At 41.6% G+C, this 13371-nt stretch overlaps 1 protein-coding gene across 2 annotated transcripts; it reads left to right on the top strand.

Moving 5' to 3' along the window:
- Nucleotides 1–352: 352 nt before the first annotated feature.
- LOC137245702 (uncharacterized) lies at nt 353–10370 on the top strand. Of its 2 annotated transcripts, XM_067776822.1 has the most exons (5): nt 353–481; nt 550–808; nt 906–1125; nt 1191–1253; nt 9240–10370. In XM_067776822.1, the coding sequence occupies exons 2-5, from the start codon at nt 619–621 to the stop codon at nt 9628–9630; spliced, it is 864 nt and encodes a 287-aa protein (XP_067632923.1). In that variant the 5' UTR covers nt 353–481; nt 550–618; the 3' UTR covers nt 9631–10370. The 2 variants fall into 2 exon arrangements, with proteins under 2 accessions (XP_067632923.1, XP_067633012.1); XM_067776911.1 differs by having other exon boundaries at nt 375–808; nt 1215–1253.
- The last annotated feature ends 3001 nt before the right edge of the window (nt 10371–13371 follow it).

The following is a 13371-nucleotide window of genomic DNA, read 5'->3' as shown; positions in this document are numbered from 1 at the left end:
TTTTGCCCTAACCGAAATAAGTATGCGTTGAGATAATGTAAAATATGTATGCAAACGTCAAAACTAAATGTCACGCAGAACAAAGATTGGAAATCGAGTTAGGTTTTCACGCAGCAAATTCAATTTCGGTTGCTTTCATACAAGTTGTATGTGTATGAGACATTTTTTACAAAAAATGACTTGCGTGCGTTTATATTAGGTTGGCTGGAAATCCCAAGATTGCATGACATCTTCGGGACTCGACGCCTTAATTAGTATGCACTTTAGTTTATATGTAAACATGGTCTAACACATGTTTTATTTGTGAATTCGTTGCTTTTTATCAACCCTGCTCCGAAAATCTCAAAATAATCGAAAAACGATAACGTAACATCGAATTTCGTATCGGTAATACGGTTCTTTAACTTGTACAAAATATACCAAAACTCCATTCCTAGAACAAATATGTAAAATAATTTAATCCAAATTTAATCAAAGCAAAGTAAATACTTCAACAAAAAAAAAAAAAAAATTAGGTGAAACAAATTTTTTTTTGTTTACTTTCAACAGCTTTGACTTATTTTAATCAAGCCAGCTATTAAAATTTGTCTAGCTTAGTTTGCTAAAAAAATTTGCACCATGACCACCCGACGAAAGCGTGGACGACCGCGTCGTGGAGAAGGAACGGCAATCGATGATCTTGATATATCACTTGCACGTGAATTCCAGCAACGACCAGCTTTTTATGATCGCGCTCACCCACAATATCGAAACAGAGATTATCTGGATGGCATGTGGTTAGACATGGCAAAAAATGTGGGACAAAATGGTAAGTTTTTTATGCATGTGTGTATATACATCCACTCTTACATATGTATACATGTAAACGATATATACACTTAGAAAAATTATTTTGTCTCCAACAGTTGCCATCGTAAAAAATCGTATGGTACAATTACGAAATCGTTATAATTTGGAAAAGAGAAGAGTTGAAATGTTACAAGAACAATACAATGATCCAAATATAACATCCCAATGGCCAATGTACAATTACTTAACATATTTAGGCGGTCATATAAAATCTCGTCGGTCATTTACAAAAGAAGTTATTGTAAGGCCTAAGTCGGCGCCATTTTCAAATTCAAGGTGAGCACTTCAATGTTGTTTGTTTATGTGTATGCTTTAAAAAAAAAAATAATTGAAAACATAAGACCTGTGCGCTTTGCATATTGCAGTGACTCTGACGACTGTGATGAACACAATTCATATCCACGGTAAGTTTTTAAAAACACATCTGTATTTTCTTTACAGATAAGTTTCATAATTTCCAAATTCAAAAAACGCCACACAAGTCATCATTATGATAAGAGCTTAACCGCTTAGACGTTTTTTTTTAACTTATTCCTTATTACGTCTGTTTAGGCCCATGTTTAACAATTAGTGTCAGATATTCCTGCAATAACTGAGCCAAATGAAAGCGCTAACAGAATTGTAGTCTTCTTGTCCGTCTAATCTTATTAGAGGTCCCTCCCTATGTTTTCAAATACGGTTAACTTTTTAGTAGGAGAGCCTCGTCTTCCACTCTCATGACATGGCGTAGCCAGCGAAGCCAATGGGTGCTTTTTCGTCGCGATATGCTTCTTGTTGTTGTTGTAGCGATAAGGTTGCTCCCCGAAGGCTAGCCCGACCGTCTCGGGAACGACATATGTGGTCACATTAAACCTTCAGTCCATCCCCTCCCTCCCCACCCCCAATTTGCATGAGGAGCTTGGGGTCGCCAGACCCTCGTCTGTTAGTGAAACAGGATTCGCTGCGGATAGGTGAGGTTGACAATTGGGTTTAAAGAAGCTATATATTGCGCTGGCAACCTGAAGAGTTGCGCTACACAGCCCTTGAATCTGGTATTTTAGTCGCCTCTTACTACAGGCATACCTACCGCGGGAATATTCTGACCCGCTAACCCGCTGGGGTGCGCTATGCTTGTGTCATGTTAAGCTACTTCTTGCCTACTAACTTCAAAGTAGCTAATCTTACGTTCTTTTCGTTGTCAATGCTGGCTCCCACATAAAAAGCATGCTGTTTTTCGTCCATCTAAAGATCACACAGCTTATCATTACAGGGCATTGTTTTTCATTTGCCTACTTATTTCAAGGCAGCATTTGGTAATACTCGTTTAATTTATAATCTGACATTGTTTTCTCTGTCCATTCTGGGCTCCCACATACGACATGGTTCGACTTTATATTAGTAACATTGACGTCTATTATACAGCGAAAGGCGAAGATTATTTCACAAGACAGTAATTACTTCAACCTTTGCTCTTTTTTGATCTGGATACTGCAGCAGGTTAGAGGCTTACTTATTCAGAATCAACCCCGACATACCCAATATATGGCCTGCTTGTAATTTGTCCCGACATGACATAAAAACGATCTTTTCAACTGCAGTTGAATATCCATACATCTTTAGTCCAAGTTGGTTTCCTTGGACTCCCGTTAGGGTATGTTGACATTTTGTGAGTGATCACACATATTGGATGGGGCGAAGCACTGCTTCAACCACGACAACTTATGCTCTTTCTCCGCATGACCCTCTTTTTTTTTTTTGCTGGTGAAGGTTAAATTTGGACTTTGTTTTAACCAATGATATCAACATCATCGGTGTACTAAAGCAGGCCTGCCAAAACACTTCCCTCAGAACCGCAACAGGCTGTCTTGTACATAAGCCACAGAACACCACCTACACAAAGAGGCGAGTGTACTTCCCATTTGGGAGAGAAATGAAATGCTGAACAGTTTATGTTGAATACTCAGAATCATGGGCGTCCATACAGACATCAGATTGATGAGGCCACACCTCCCAGGGGCTTAAGAGGTCATCTCCGTAAGCATTATGAGGAAACGGGGACCTGCGAACACAGCCGTATGAAGTAAACAAGCACAAGCAGGTCCTCAGTGATATCCACAAACAGACATCGGACCTCTATGCCCGGCGAATCCAGTTCTTAAAGAAAAAATACTCAGAACTCGCAGAAGGCGAACACACTCTCCCTAGGAAAACGCGCGTCACTCTAGCTCAACTTCAATCTAGGTACTGTAACGGTTAAACTCTTACCTATCAGGAATCCACCCCGACATACAAAATGTATGTCCTGCTTGCAATGTGTCCCCATATGACACCAACCTTCCCATCAATTGCAATGTGGAACCAACGCCTCTAACCCTCCTCTCACTATGGCCACCCCTGTTAAAACTGCAAGTTTCCTTGGACTCCCGTTAGAGAATAGTGATAACAATTTGTGATAGGTCGCGCCTATTGGATGGGGCGAAGCACTGCTACAATAACAACAACAATCTTGTATAAACATCATCTAGTCCTGGGTTGTGTGCCTCGGGAACAGTTTTTTAAACCACGACTTTGGTATCAAATAGTATTTGAAAATGGTGGTATGTGAGATAGAACTCCCCAATCACTTCCGGCAGTGTTCTTGCGATTCAAGCACCAAGAGAAATTGGAAGTGATGAAATATAAACTTTCTAGTCCTTATGATTCATGCTAAAATTACAACTTTATATTTTCGAAAAATTCATTGAAGTAAGATTTGAAAGCAATTTAGAGGTCCAGCTCCTGTAATAAAATATCGAGAAAACTAATTCATATGAATTCTCAGCAAACTCGGGTATACCACAGTGTAGGATCCTTGCTTTTATAAATCTTTTGTGGCTCCTTGCTGCTCACGCCCAAGGGCGTCCCGTAGTCTACGCCTAAGCGTATCCCCACTACCTTCCAGCAGCCTCGCTGCTCAGCAAGCCACAACAAGTACGCGCTGCTGCTCGCGCCCCATGGCGCCAACAACTCAAACAGCTGATACCACTCATAACTACTACCTTCGTAGTAGAGCTGGTAGCAATGCTGAGCATCAGCCCCTGCCCCTTCTTCTTCTCCCCCTCTCTTTTCTGGCAGCAATCGTGCAGGTCAGGGAAACAGACTCTTAGTCCCTGCCTCCGTTTGCACCGTCTGCCAGCACAGAATATATAGGCTTGCGACATCCGCTCAATGCAGCTCCTGCCTTGGGTGGTGCCACTTTCCTAGATGTTCTGGTCTCCGCGACGGCAACCCCTCGACGGGTTTCATCGCGCCATGTTGCCAGGTCGCAAACCCAAATCATCCGGGTACCCCAATGCTTGCCCAAGGGCGCCCAGTCCCAAGGCCACAACAGCAATTGCGTCCTGGCCTTCCACAACCTAGGCGTAGTCACCCGTCACTTACCCCTAGAGTGGCGGCGTCACCCCTCATGCACTTCAGAATTCTGCAGTTAAACTGTAATGGACTAACTTGGAAGATTACGGAGATAGTCGATTTCATGAAGCGGCACAACATCCGCATTGCTGCGATTCAAGAGACTAAACTCACAGCAAGATCTGCATTGCAGACCTGCTCTGGTTATAATGTCCACAGGAAAGACCGCGAGAGCGGAAATGGAGGCGGCCTCGCGTTTATTATACACCACTCTGTGCAATATTATATATTTGATCCTGGCATCGACCGCAGGGACAATGTCTTAGAACGTCAAGGCCTATCTGTCCGGTCAGGCGATGCAAATCTAGAAATCATCAACATCTACATCCCTCCTGTCACCTGTTGCCCCAGTGGATACCGCCCTAATATCGAGGCCTTACTCACTGGCAACAATCGCATTATCTTAGGCGATTTCAATGCCCATCACGACCTATGGCATCCAAACTTGCGGGCGGACAGTAGGGGTGAGATGTTGGCGGATCAAATAGACGAAACGACGTTCTGCACAATAAACGGAGACGCCCCCACACGTATGGTAGGAAGCTGTCATAGCTCGCCAGATATCTCAATCGTGAGCGCAGAACTCGTAAACTGCGTCAACTGGCAGCCGATGGTAACATTGGCATCCGACCACCTGCCCATACTTATTTCGTTCGAGCGTACCGCCGACTTCATCGTCACCGAAAAACGCACTTTCATAAACTTCAAAAAAGGAAAGTGGGAAGAATATAAATCTGCAACAGACAGCAGCTTTGCTGCCTCGCTATCCCGACTGATGCCCGCCAAGGGGAGCGTGCCTTCCGTAAGGTCATTGAATCCGCCTCGGCACATTTCATTCCCGCCGGGAGAATTCCCGAAATCCGGCCCCACTTCCCGGCGGAGGCCGCGAGCTTAGCGAGGGAACGCGACCTTATAAGACAGCTTGATCCAGGCGACCCCCAAATAAGGGATATAAACCAACGCATCAGATTGCTTGTGGACGAACACAAGCGGGCGAAATGGGAAGAGCACCTAAGAGGTTGTAACCTCTCTACCGGTGTAGGTAAACTTTGGTCCACCGTAAAGTCCCTATCGAATCCGACTAAGCACAAAGACAAAGTTTCCATCGCCTTTGGCGATAAGGTGCTGTCGGATGCGAAAAAATGCGCGAGCGCTTTCTGCCGACAATATATAATGCATCCTACGGTAGACAAAGATAGACGGAGAGCCAATAGACACGCACATAAACACAAATTCAGCGCGTCACCAATCACCATCACCGCTAGAGAGGTTGAGGACGCCATTGGTCGCGCTAAACCATCCAAAGCAGTGGGCCCAGACGGCATAGCCATGCCGATGCTTAAAAACCTAGGGAAAGAGGGTTTCAAATATGTAGCGCATGTCTTCAACCTGTCTCTTTCCACCTTTGTCATACCCGAGAAATGGAAAATGACCAAGGTGGTCCCGCTACTAAAGCCTGGGAAACCAGCTAACGTAGGTGAGTCATATCGTCCGATATCTCTCCTATCGCCAGTGGCAAAGACGCTTGAAGCCATTTTGCTCCCTTATTTCCAAGCAAATTTGCAGCTAGCCCCTCATCAGCATGGCTTCAGAAAACTCCATAGCACTACCTCCGCGCTAAATGTCATTAGCACCCAGATAAATTGCGGTTTGAATCAATAACCCCACCATAGAACAGTACTCGTAGCGCTAGGCCTATCAAAAGCTTTTGATACGGTCAACCATGGCTCGTTACTGCAAGACCTGGAAGGGTCTACCCTTCCCCCATGTCTTAAAAGGTGGACCGCAAATTATCTGGGTGGTCGGCAGGCATCGGTGCAATTCAGAAACGAAACATCAAAACAAAGGAGAATTAAACAAGGGGTGCCGGGTGGTGTCCTATCCCCACTTTTGTTTAATTTCTACATATCTAAGCTACCTTCACCACCAGAAGGAGTCACAATCGTTTCCTACGCCGATGACTGCACAATAATGGCCACAGGCCCAGGCCCAGAGATCGATGAGCTATGCAATAAAATAAACGGCTATCTCCCTGATCTCCAGTTTTTTCGCCTCGCGAAACCTGGCATTGTCACCGACTAAATCTTCCGCGACCTTATTTACAACATGGACGCCCCAAATGTCGACCATATTGAACATCCACGTCGATGGCACTACGCTACCGACTGTCCTACACCCCAATTCTTGGGTGTGACGTTTGATCAGGATCTACATTTTGGTGCGCACGCAACCGCAATTGTTCCAAGAATTCAGAGCCGTAATAAAATCCTCAAATCCCTTGCTGGCAGTACCTGGGGAAAAGATAAAGAAATGCTCTTGACCACATACAAAACAATTAGCCAGCCGATTACGTGCTACGCGTCACCCATATGGTCGCCAAGCCTAAAAACCACCCACTGGAAGAAACTACAGGCCTGCCAAAATACTGCTCTCAGAATCGCCACGGGCTGTCTTCTTATGTCCCCAGAACACCATCTGCATAATGAGGTGAGAATACTCCCCATCAGGGAGAGAAATGAGATGCTGACCAAACAGTTTCTGTTGAATACCCAGAAACCTGGGCATCCCAACAGATATCTGATTGACGAACCAGCACCGCCTAGGGGCCTAAGGAGTCATCTCCGTAAGCATTTTGAGGAAATACGGCACCTGAGAACCCAGCCGTATGAAGCGAAAAAACACAAGCAGGTCCTTGGTGAACTCCATAGACAGGCGTCGGACCTTTATGTCGGGAATTGCCCGGTGAATCCAGTACTTGAAGAAAAATATCCAGAACTCGCGGAAGAGGAACGCATACTCCCCAGGGAAACGCGTGTCACTCTTGCTCAACTTCGTTCTGGAGAATCAACCCCGACATACAAAATGCATGCCCCGCTTGCAATGTGTCCCCACATGACACCAACCATCTCTTTAATTGTAATGTGGAACCAACGCCTCTAACACCCCTTTCCTTATGGTCCACTCCTGTTGAAACGGCAAGTTTCCTCGGACTCCCGTTAGAGGATATTGATGACAATTTGTGATCGGTCGCGGCTATTAGGTGGGGCGAGCATTGCTACAACAACAAGAACAACATCCTTGGTTGTTGTTGTTGTAGCGATAAGGTTGCTCCCCGAAGGCTTTGGGGAGTGTTATCGATGTGATGGTCCTTTGCCGGACACAGATCCGGTACGCTCCGGTACCACAGCACCATTAAGGTGCTAGCCCAACCATCTCGGGAACGATTTATGTGGCCACATTAAACGTTCAGGCCATCCCCTCCCTCACCACCCCCAAGTTCCATGAGGAGCTTGGGGTCTCCAGAGCCTCGTCTGTGAGTGAAAGAGGATCCTAGGCTCCTTGGTCCTATTTTGTTCTTAATGTTTATTAATGATGTTGGCCAACGCATAAACTATTCGAATTATTTGCTTTATGCTGATGACTTAAAACTCTTTCGGAGGATCTCCTCCGACGTAGATGGAGCTCGAGTCAGCTCAGAAAACGTTAAAACACCACGTCTTGCAGGGTAGCAAGATCTTTCTGGCCGAAAGTGGATGGCAGGAGGTCTGCTGAAATAATTGGGGTCACTAAGGCTCACCTCTTTTGACAGGGCACTGTCCCATGGGTATCCATGCGGTTCGCTCCAATATACTGGAAACTCCATCCTGCTGCAGCTGAATGGAGGATGATGAGGTGGAATCACCAAATCACTATATGCTTGATTGCCCAGCTTTTGCCAGAATTAGGCGATAGTACTTCGGTCGCGACTCATTTGGATATCCCGAGGATTTATCCAAAGTTGAGGTCGGTATTATTCGGAGCTTTATCGTTGCTATCCAACGATTCACTAAGTATCTAGATCTAGGTCCCCGTATTTTTGGTGTATGTGGTATCATAACGGACCTTCGTGTTCTCCAAGTGAGCTTTCCTTATCAGGGCAGATACCACCTAACCGAACCTAACATAACCAATATTAGTAAATGTTGTCACATGACGTATACTAAGTCTATGAATGTGATTTCATTCGCGTACTCGATTTCAAATGCAACTTGCGTCAATTAATGAGTTTCGCGATCTTGGCGTATTTTATGACTCATCTTTTACTTTTTGTAATCATGTAAACTTTCTCATACCAAAGGCTTATACCAACTTAACTTTCTTGCGACGATATGCTAAGGATTTCAAGGACCCATATGCCAGGAAAATCTTATTCAATGCCTTAGTTAGAGTATGCTTCAGTCATCTGGAATCCGATATACTCTTCACAGTTTTTAAGAATTGAAAGAATTCAGCGCAAGTTCACACGATTTGCTCTTCAACCTCTACATTTTGTTAATCCCCTGCCACCCTACAATGCAAGATGCATGCTTATCAATGTCTTGCCACTTGAAGTTAAACGTGTTGTTCAAAACGTAATGTTTATTTTTAACATAATATCCGGTGCCATTGACTGTTCAGAACTACGTGGGCAGTTGACTTTCAATGTCCCTAACAGAGCTCTCCGCTTTCACAGTACATTCCGCGTTGAAGTGCTGCATTCGAATTACTTCAGTTTCGCACCTCTTCTAAGAGGTCTTGTAGAATTTAATCGCCTATCCAGAAGCCTTGACCTGGACTTTGCCATGCCAAGGACTCTGTTTAAGGCACGCATTGAGTCTTATTACTTATCTCAGTAAATCTTACTTCAAAATTGTTAAAGTAGTGCTAAGTTAACCTGTAATCTAGTCAGTAAGGTTGTTACCATTTGACCTAATAAAGATATGAAATGAAATGAAATGAAATATCTATATGCCATTTGGTTAAATTTTGTGCAACATATGCACCTACAAATACCAGGTTTCCATAAATAAAGCAGTTTTTCTTTGATTTTGGATCATGGCATTCGTTTTGTAAATGAAGCGATAATTTCGTTTATAGTATAATTTTTTTAGTTTAAAAATATGTAAATTTATTTATTTTTCTATATACATTCGCATTTATAGATGTCCGCCTGTTCGCGCTGCCGCATTATCAGAAAAAAGACAAATGCATACTAATTTATCCAACAACAATATAATAACTCAAAACCAAACAAATAATAATAATAATGTCAACTATCAGGATATACTACCATCGCCATTACATGAGAAGGAAGATGATACCATTTCGAATTCAAATCCAAATCCAAATCCAAATCTAATATCAAATTCAAATTACTGCAAATTTAGATCATTTGGCCAATTTTTAGCTTCTTCATTAATGGAAATGAATCAATGTGATGCATTACATTTGGTAGAAAAATTCACAACGGATTTGGTAAAATCATTGTTAATAGAAACAAATAACAAGTCGCCAGATGTACAGCTGGAAGCTATAGTAAATGGTCATAATTGAACGTTTTTAATATTGTTATTATATATGTAGGAATTGGGGTGGTTTTTTTTTAAACCAAAGGTCAAAAATATCGAATATAAGTTGTTCAAGTTCAGATTAATTTTTATATAATATCGCCTACTATAATATCGATTCTGGGTATTAAAAAACAAAATATAACTATTAATAAATATTTCAGTCTCCGTTGAAAAATCTTAAGCTCAACTCTTTATTCGTCTCAAATCAAGATCAAAATTTATATGTTATATTTTTGGCCTTGGTAAGACCGTTCAAATAGAAGACAGGAAAAATCGTTAATTTCAATTATAAGGACCCTAATGTAGTACATATTTATGAGTTGTTTATACCAGGCATGCTTAACCAACGAAGCGATATCATTTCGTTACGATAATCAACGTTAATAAACGAAACAAAGTCATTTCGTTAATTTGACGTTCTTAACGTTAATAAACGAAACGAAATGACTTTGTTTCGTTTATTAACGCTGATTATCGTAACGAAATGATATCGGTTCCTTGGTTAAGCATGCCTGGTTTATACTATGTAAACGTTTTCGTCAAACAATGTATGTATGTATTTTTTTAAGAGACGTTAGTATATGTATGTAGGTACATAGATATGGAATAGATTTTAATAACATAAATATAAGACTATTTGTCGTGTACATATAAATGCATGTATGTCATTGTGAACCAAAAAAGTAAAATATGTGAAAACAATAAAACAAAGATTTAATGCAGGTTATGTTTTTAATATAGGTTAGATGCTTCGTAGATCAACAAATGTGCATGTATGCGGTGGACCAATTAAAAAAAGTGTAATTCATCCATTTTCTTGAACTTGTTCAAATAAGTAAATAAAAAAATACATTGCCGCACACAATTTTTATGCGTAAACTAAAATGGTATTGCTGCACCTCTTAGCATTAAAGCACTTTAAACTAAAATTTTGCAGACTAAAGGCGCATTCAACTTTAGGTTAGATTGAACTGCCCGGTCCATGAGGACCTCACATATACTGAATGAGTCCGTAGTGTTACCAGAAGTTTATTTTACCGACCACGCTGATCAAAAATCAGGACCTATGTTATAAAATAACTTCGTCCTGTTGTTGTTGTAGCGATAAGGTTGCTCCCCGAAGGCTTTGGGGAGTGTTATCGATGTGATGGTCCTTTGCCGGATACATATCCGGTACGCTCCGGTAACACAGCACCATTAAGGTGCTAGCCTGACCATCTCGGGAACAATTTATATGGCCACATTAAACCTTCAGGCCATCCCTCCCTCCCCACCCCCCTAGAAGCTTTCTAGGACTTAAGCCGCTTGCTGCTTCTAGATCTGACAGCTGTATCACTCCTAATAGCTAGAGTCTTAGCCTGGCAAGCGTAGGGCACGAGCACAAAACGCACCACCATGGATCTAGGGGGTGGGAGGGCGGTATGGCCTAGAAGGTCGCATGTGGTCATAACAAATCGTTCCCGAGATGGTCAGGTTTGGTACCGGAACGTACCGGATCTGCATCCGGCAAAGGACCATCAACTCGAGAACACTCCCCAAGGCCTTCGAGGAGTGTCATTGTTACAACAACAACACCAACATAAACAAGCACAAAACGTGATCGATCGTTGCCTCCTCCACCCCGCACTTCCTTCATCTGCTATCACTGACCAAGTCTAATTTAAAGGCGTGTGACGCCAGCAGGCAGTGTCCAGTCGGAATACCCGTCATGAGTCTACAGTCTTCTCTTTTTAATGATAGAAGCAACTTTGTTAGTTTAAGGTTGTAAGACCTACACATAATCTTCGATACTTTACATCCCCGTGCTTGAACCCACGTACATTTTTTTTGGCGGGAGAGCATGCTGACAGAAGCAACTTTGTTAGTCTAAGGTTGTAAGACCTACACATAATCTTCGATAATTTACAGCCCCGCACTTGAACCCACGTACATTTTTTTTTGGCGGGAGGGCATGCTGAAGTATGTTTTACCGTTTAGTTCGAAGCATTTGGCCGTTTTATCAACAACTTCATAAACATTGTTGGAAATATTAAAAATACTTTTATTTGCCTTCAAATATTATAATTTATTACATTTTCATGAGCTCGAGGCAGTTTAAAAATTTAAAACACAGCTTCTTAATTTGTATTTCTAATTTTATTTGGTCGATATTTCGATCTCATTCTGATATCATCTTCAGGAACCGTGGACAAAAACAACAATTAAACATGTAAACAATTTTTCACCCTAAACATAATACCACTTACACAATTGAATATGTTTTACTGACTAACAAGATGTACGAAAAAAGAAAGCGTAGAAGTCATAAGTCGCTTTTTATTCTTGCATGTATTATGTGTTCCAAATATGGGCCTAATCGGACCACAAATACGATTTTTGTGAATATCTCGATCCATGCGCCACCTAGCGGCGATTTTTTTTCACAGGTCGATTTCTATTCTTGCATGTATTATGTGTTCCAAATATGAGCCAAATCGGACCACAAATGCGAATTTTGCGAATATCTCGATCCTTGCGCCACCTAGCGGCGATTTTTTTCTTATTATCCAGGCATGCTTAACCAACGAAACGATATCATTTCGTTACGATAATCAACGTTAATAAACGAAACGAAGTCAGTTCGTTTCGTTTATTAACGTTAAGATCGTCAAATTAACGAAATGATTTCGTTTCGTTTTCTGCCATATCAAAACGAAATCAAATCGTTTATGTTGATTATTAATTTCAAACTATACTGGCAAAGCTGATTGATGGCGGAGTCATTAAAGGTGAAAGCATTAGCCAAGCTGATTGCAACTTTTCTCATGAATTTTGACAGTACAAACATTTCTCAGAGTATTTTTGACATTACCACCAACGAATTACACAAACAAATTACATAGAGTTTGTGTGTGTATGTGCGCTCGTTGTTGCCACCTTACGGCTTCACCATGGCTATAGCATTGCCTGCACAATTCAAACATAAAGTATCACGTTTTTGTTAACGTTTTTAACGTTAACGAAAGCTTTTCGTTTCGGTTAAAAACGAGATACAATTTATCTTGATAATTTCTTTATCGATAATATTTCGAAGTGTTTCAACGGAAACGGTGGAAATTTTTTGATAAACGATTAGCTTAACGTTAAGGTGCATCCCTGTTATTATCATTGTCATCGGGTTCTGAACTCTATTCCAAGTTTCAAGCTTGTAGCTTATCGGGAAGTTACTTAAATTTCAATTACAAGATTCGTTCACAACGGCCGTGCGGCCGTGCATGCGGCCTGCCTGTCAACTCAAGCTAAATAAAACCGTTTAAAAAGAAAGCGTAGAAGTCAAATAAATATGAAAATATAAACAATTTAAAACACCGTAGGTAAGTATAAACAAAAATCTGCAAAAACAACAATACATAGAATGACGAACAAAAAGACATAATCATTTGCATTAACATACAAATGTACATATGTATATATATATTGGTCATCCCAGTGCAGTAAATGTGTTGAGCTGCAATTCTAACTAGAACAGTGTTGTTGTCTTAAAACTAAGTCGTGGTAAACACGCGCCAGCTGATCAGTGTCTATTTTAAAATTCATTTTCGTGACATTAGGGGTGTTCGTAATGTGCAGCATTTCTAAAGTATATCTTTTGCCGTAATTTTTTTCCTCGTGTAAAATGGATACATTATCGAAATCGGGATAATGCCCGGTATCCTTGCAATGTGATGACAATGCCGTCTTATTG

Source organism: Eurosta solidaginis, chromosome 1 (genome assembly GCF_040869045.1).
Source record: "Eurosta solidaginis isolate ZX-2024a chromosome 1, ASM4086904v1, whole genome shotgun sequence".
NCBI lineage: Eukaryota > Metazoa > Arthropoda > Insecta > Diptera > Tephritidae > Eurosta > Eurosta solidaginis.
This window is presented reverse-complemented; position numbering and strand designations above follow the sequence as displayed.

Bases quoted from the DNA above. Each gene is read 5' to 3' on its own strand.
- LOC137245702 (XM_067776822.1), top strand. From the start codon at position 619: ATGACCACCCGACGAAAGCGTGGACGACCGCGTCGTGGAGAAGGAACG. The intron at 1,126-1,190 runs GTGAGCACTTCA...TGAAAACATAAG, and splicing joins GCGCCATTTTCAAATTCAAG to ACCTGTGCGCTTTGCATATT. The intron at 1,254-9,239 runs GTAAGTTTTTAA...TCGCATTTATAG, and splicing joins GAACACAATTCATATCCACG to ATGTCCGCCTGTTCGCGCTG.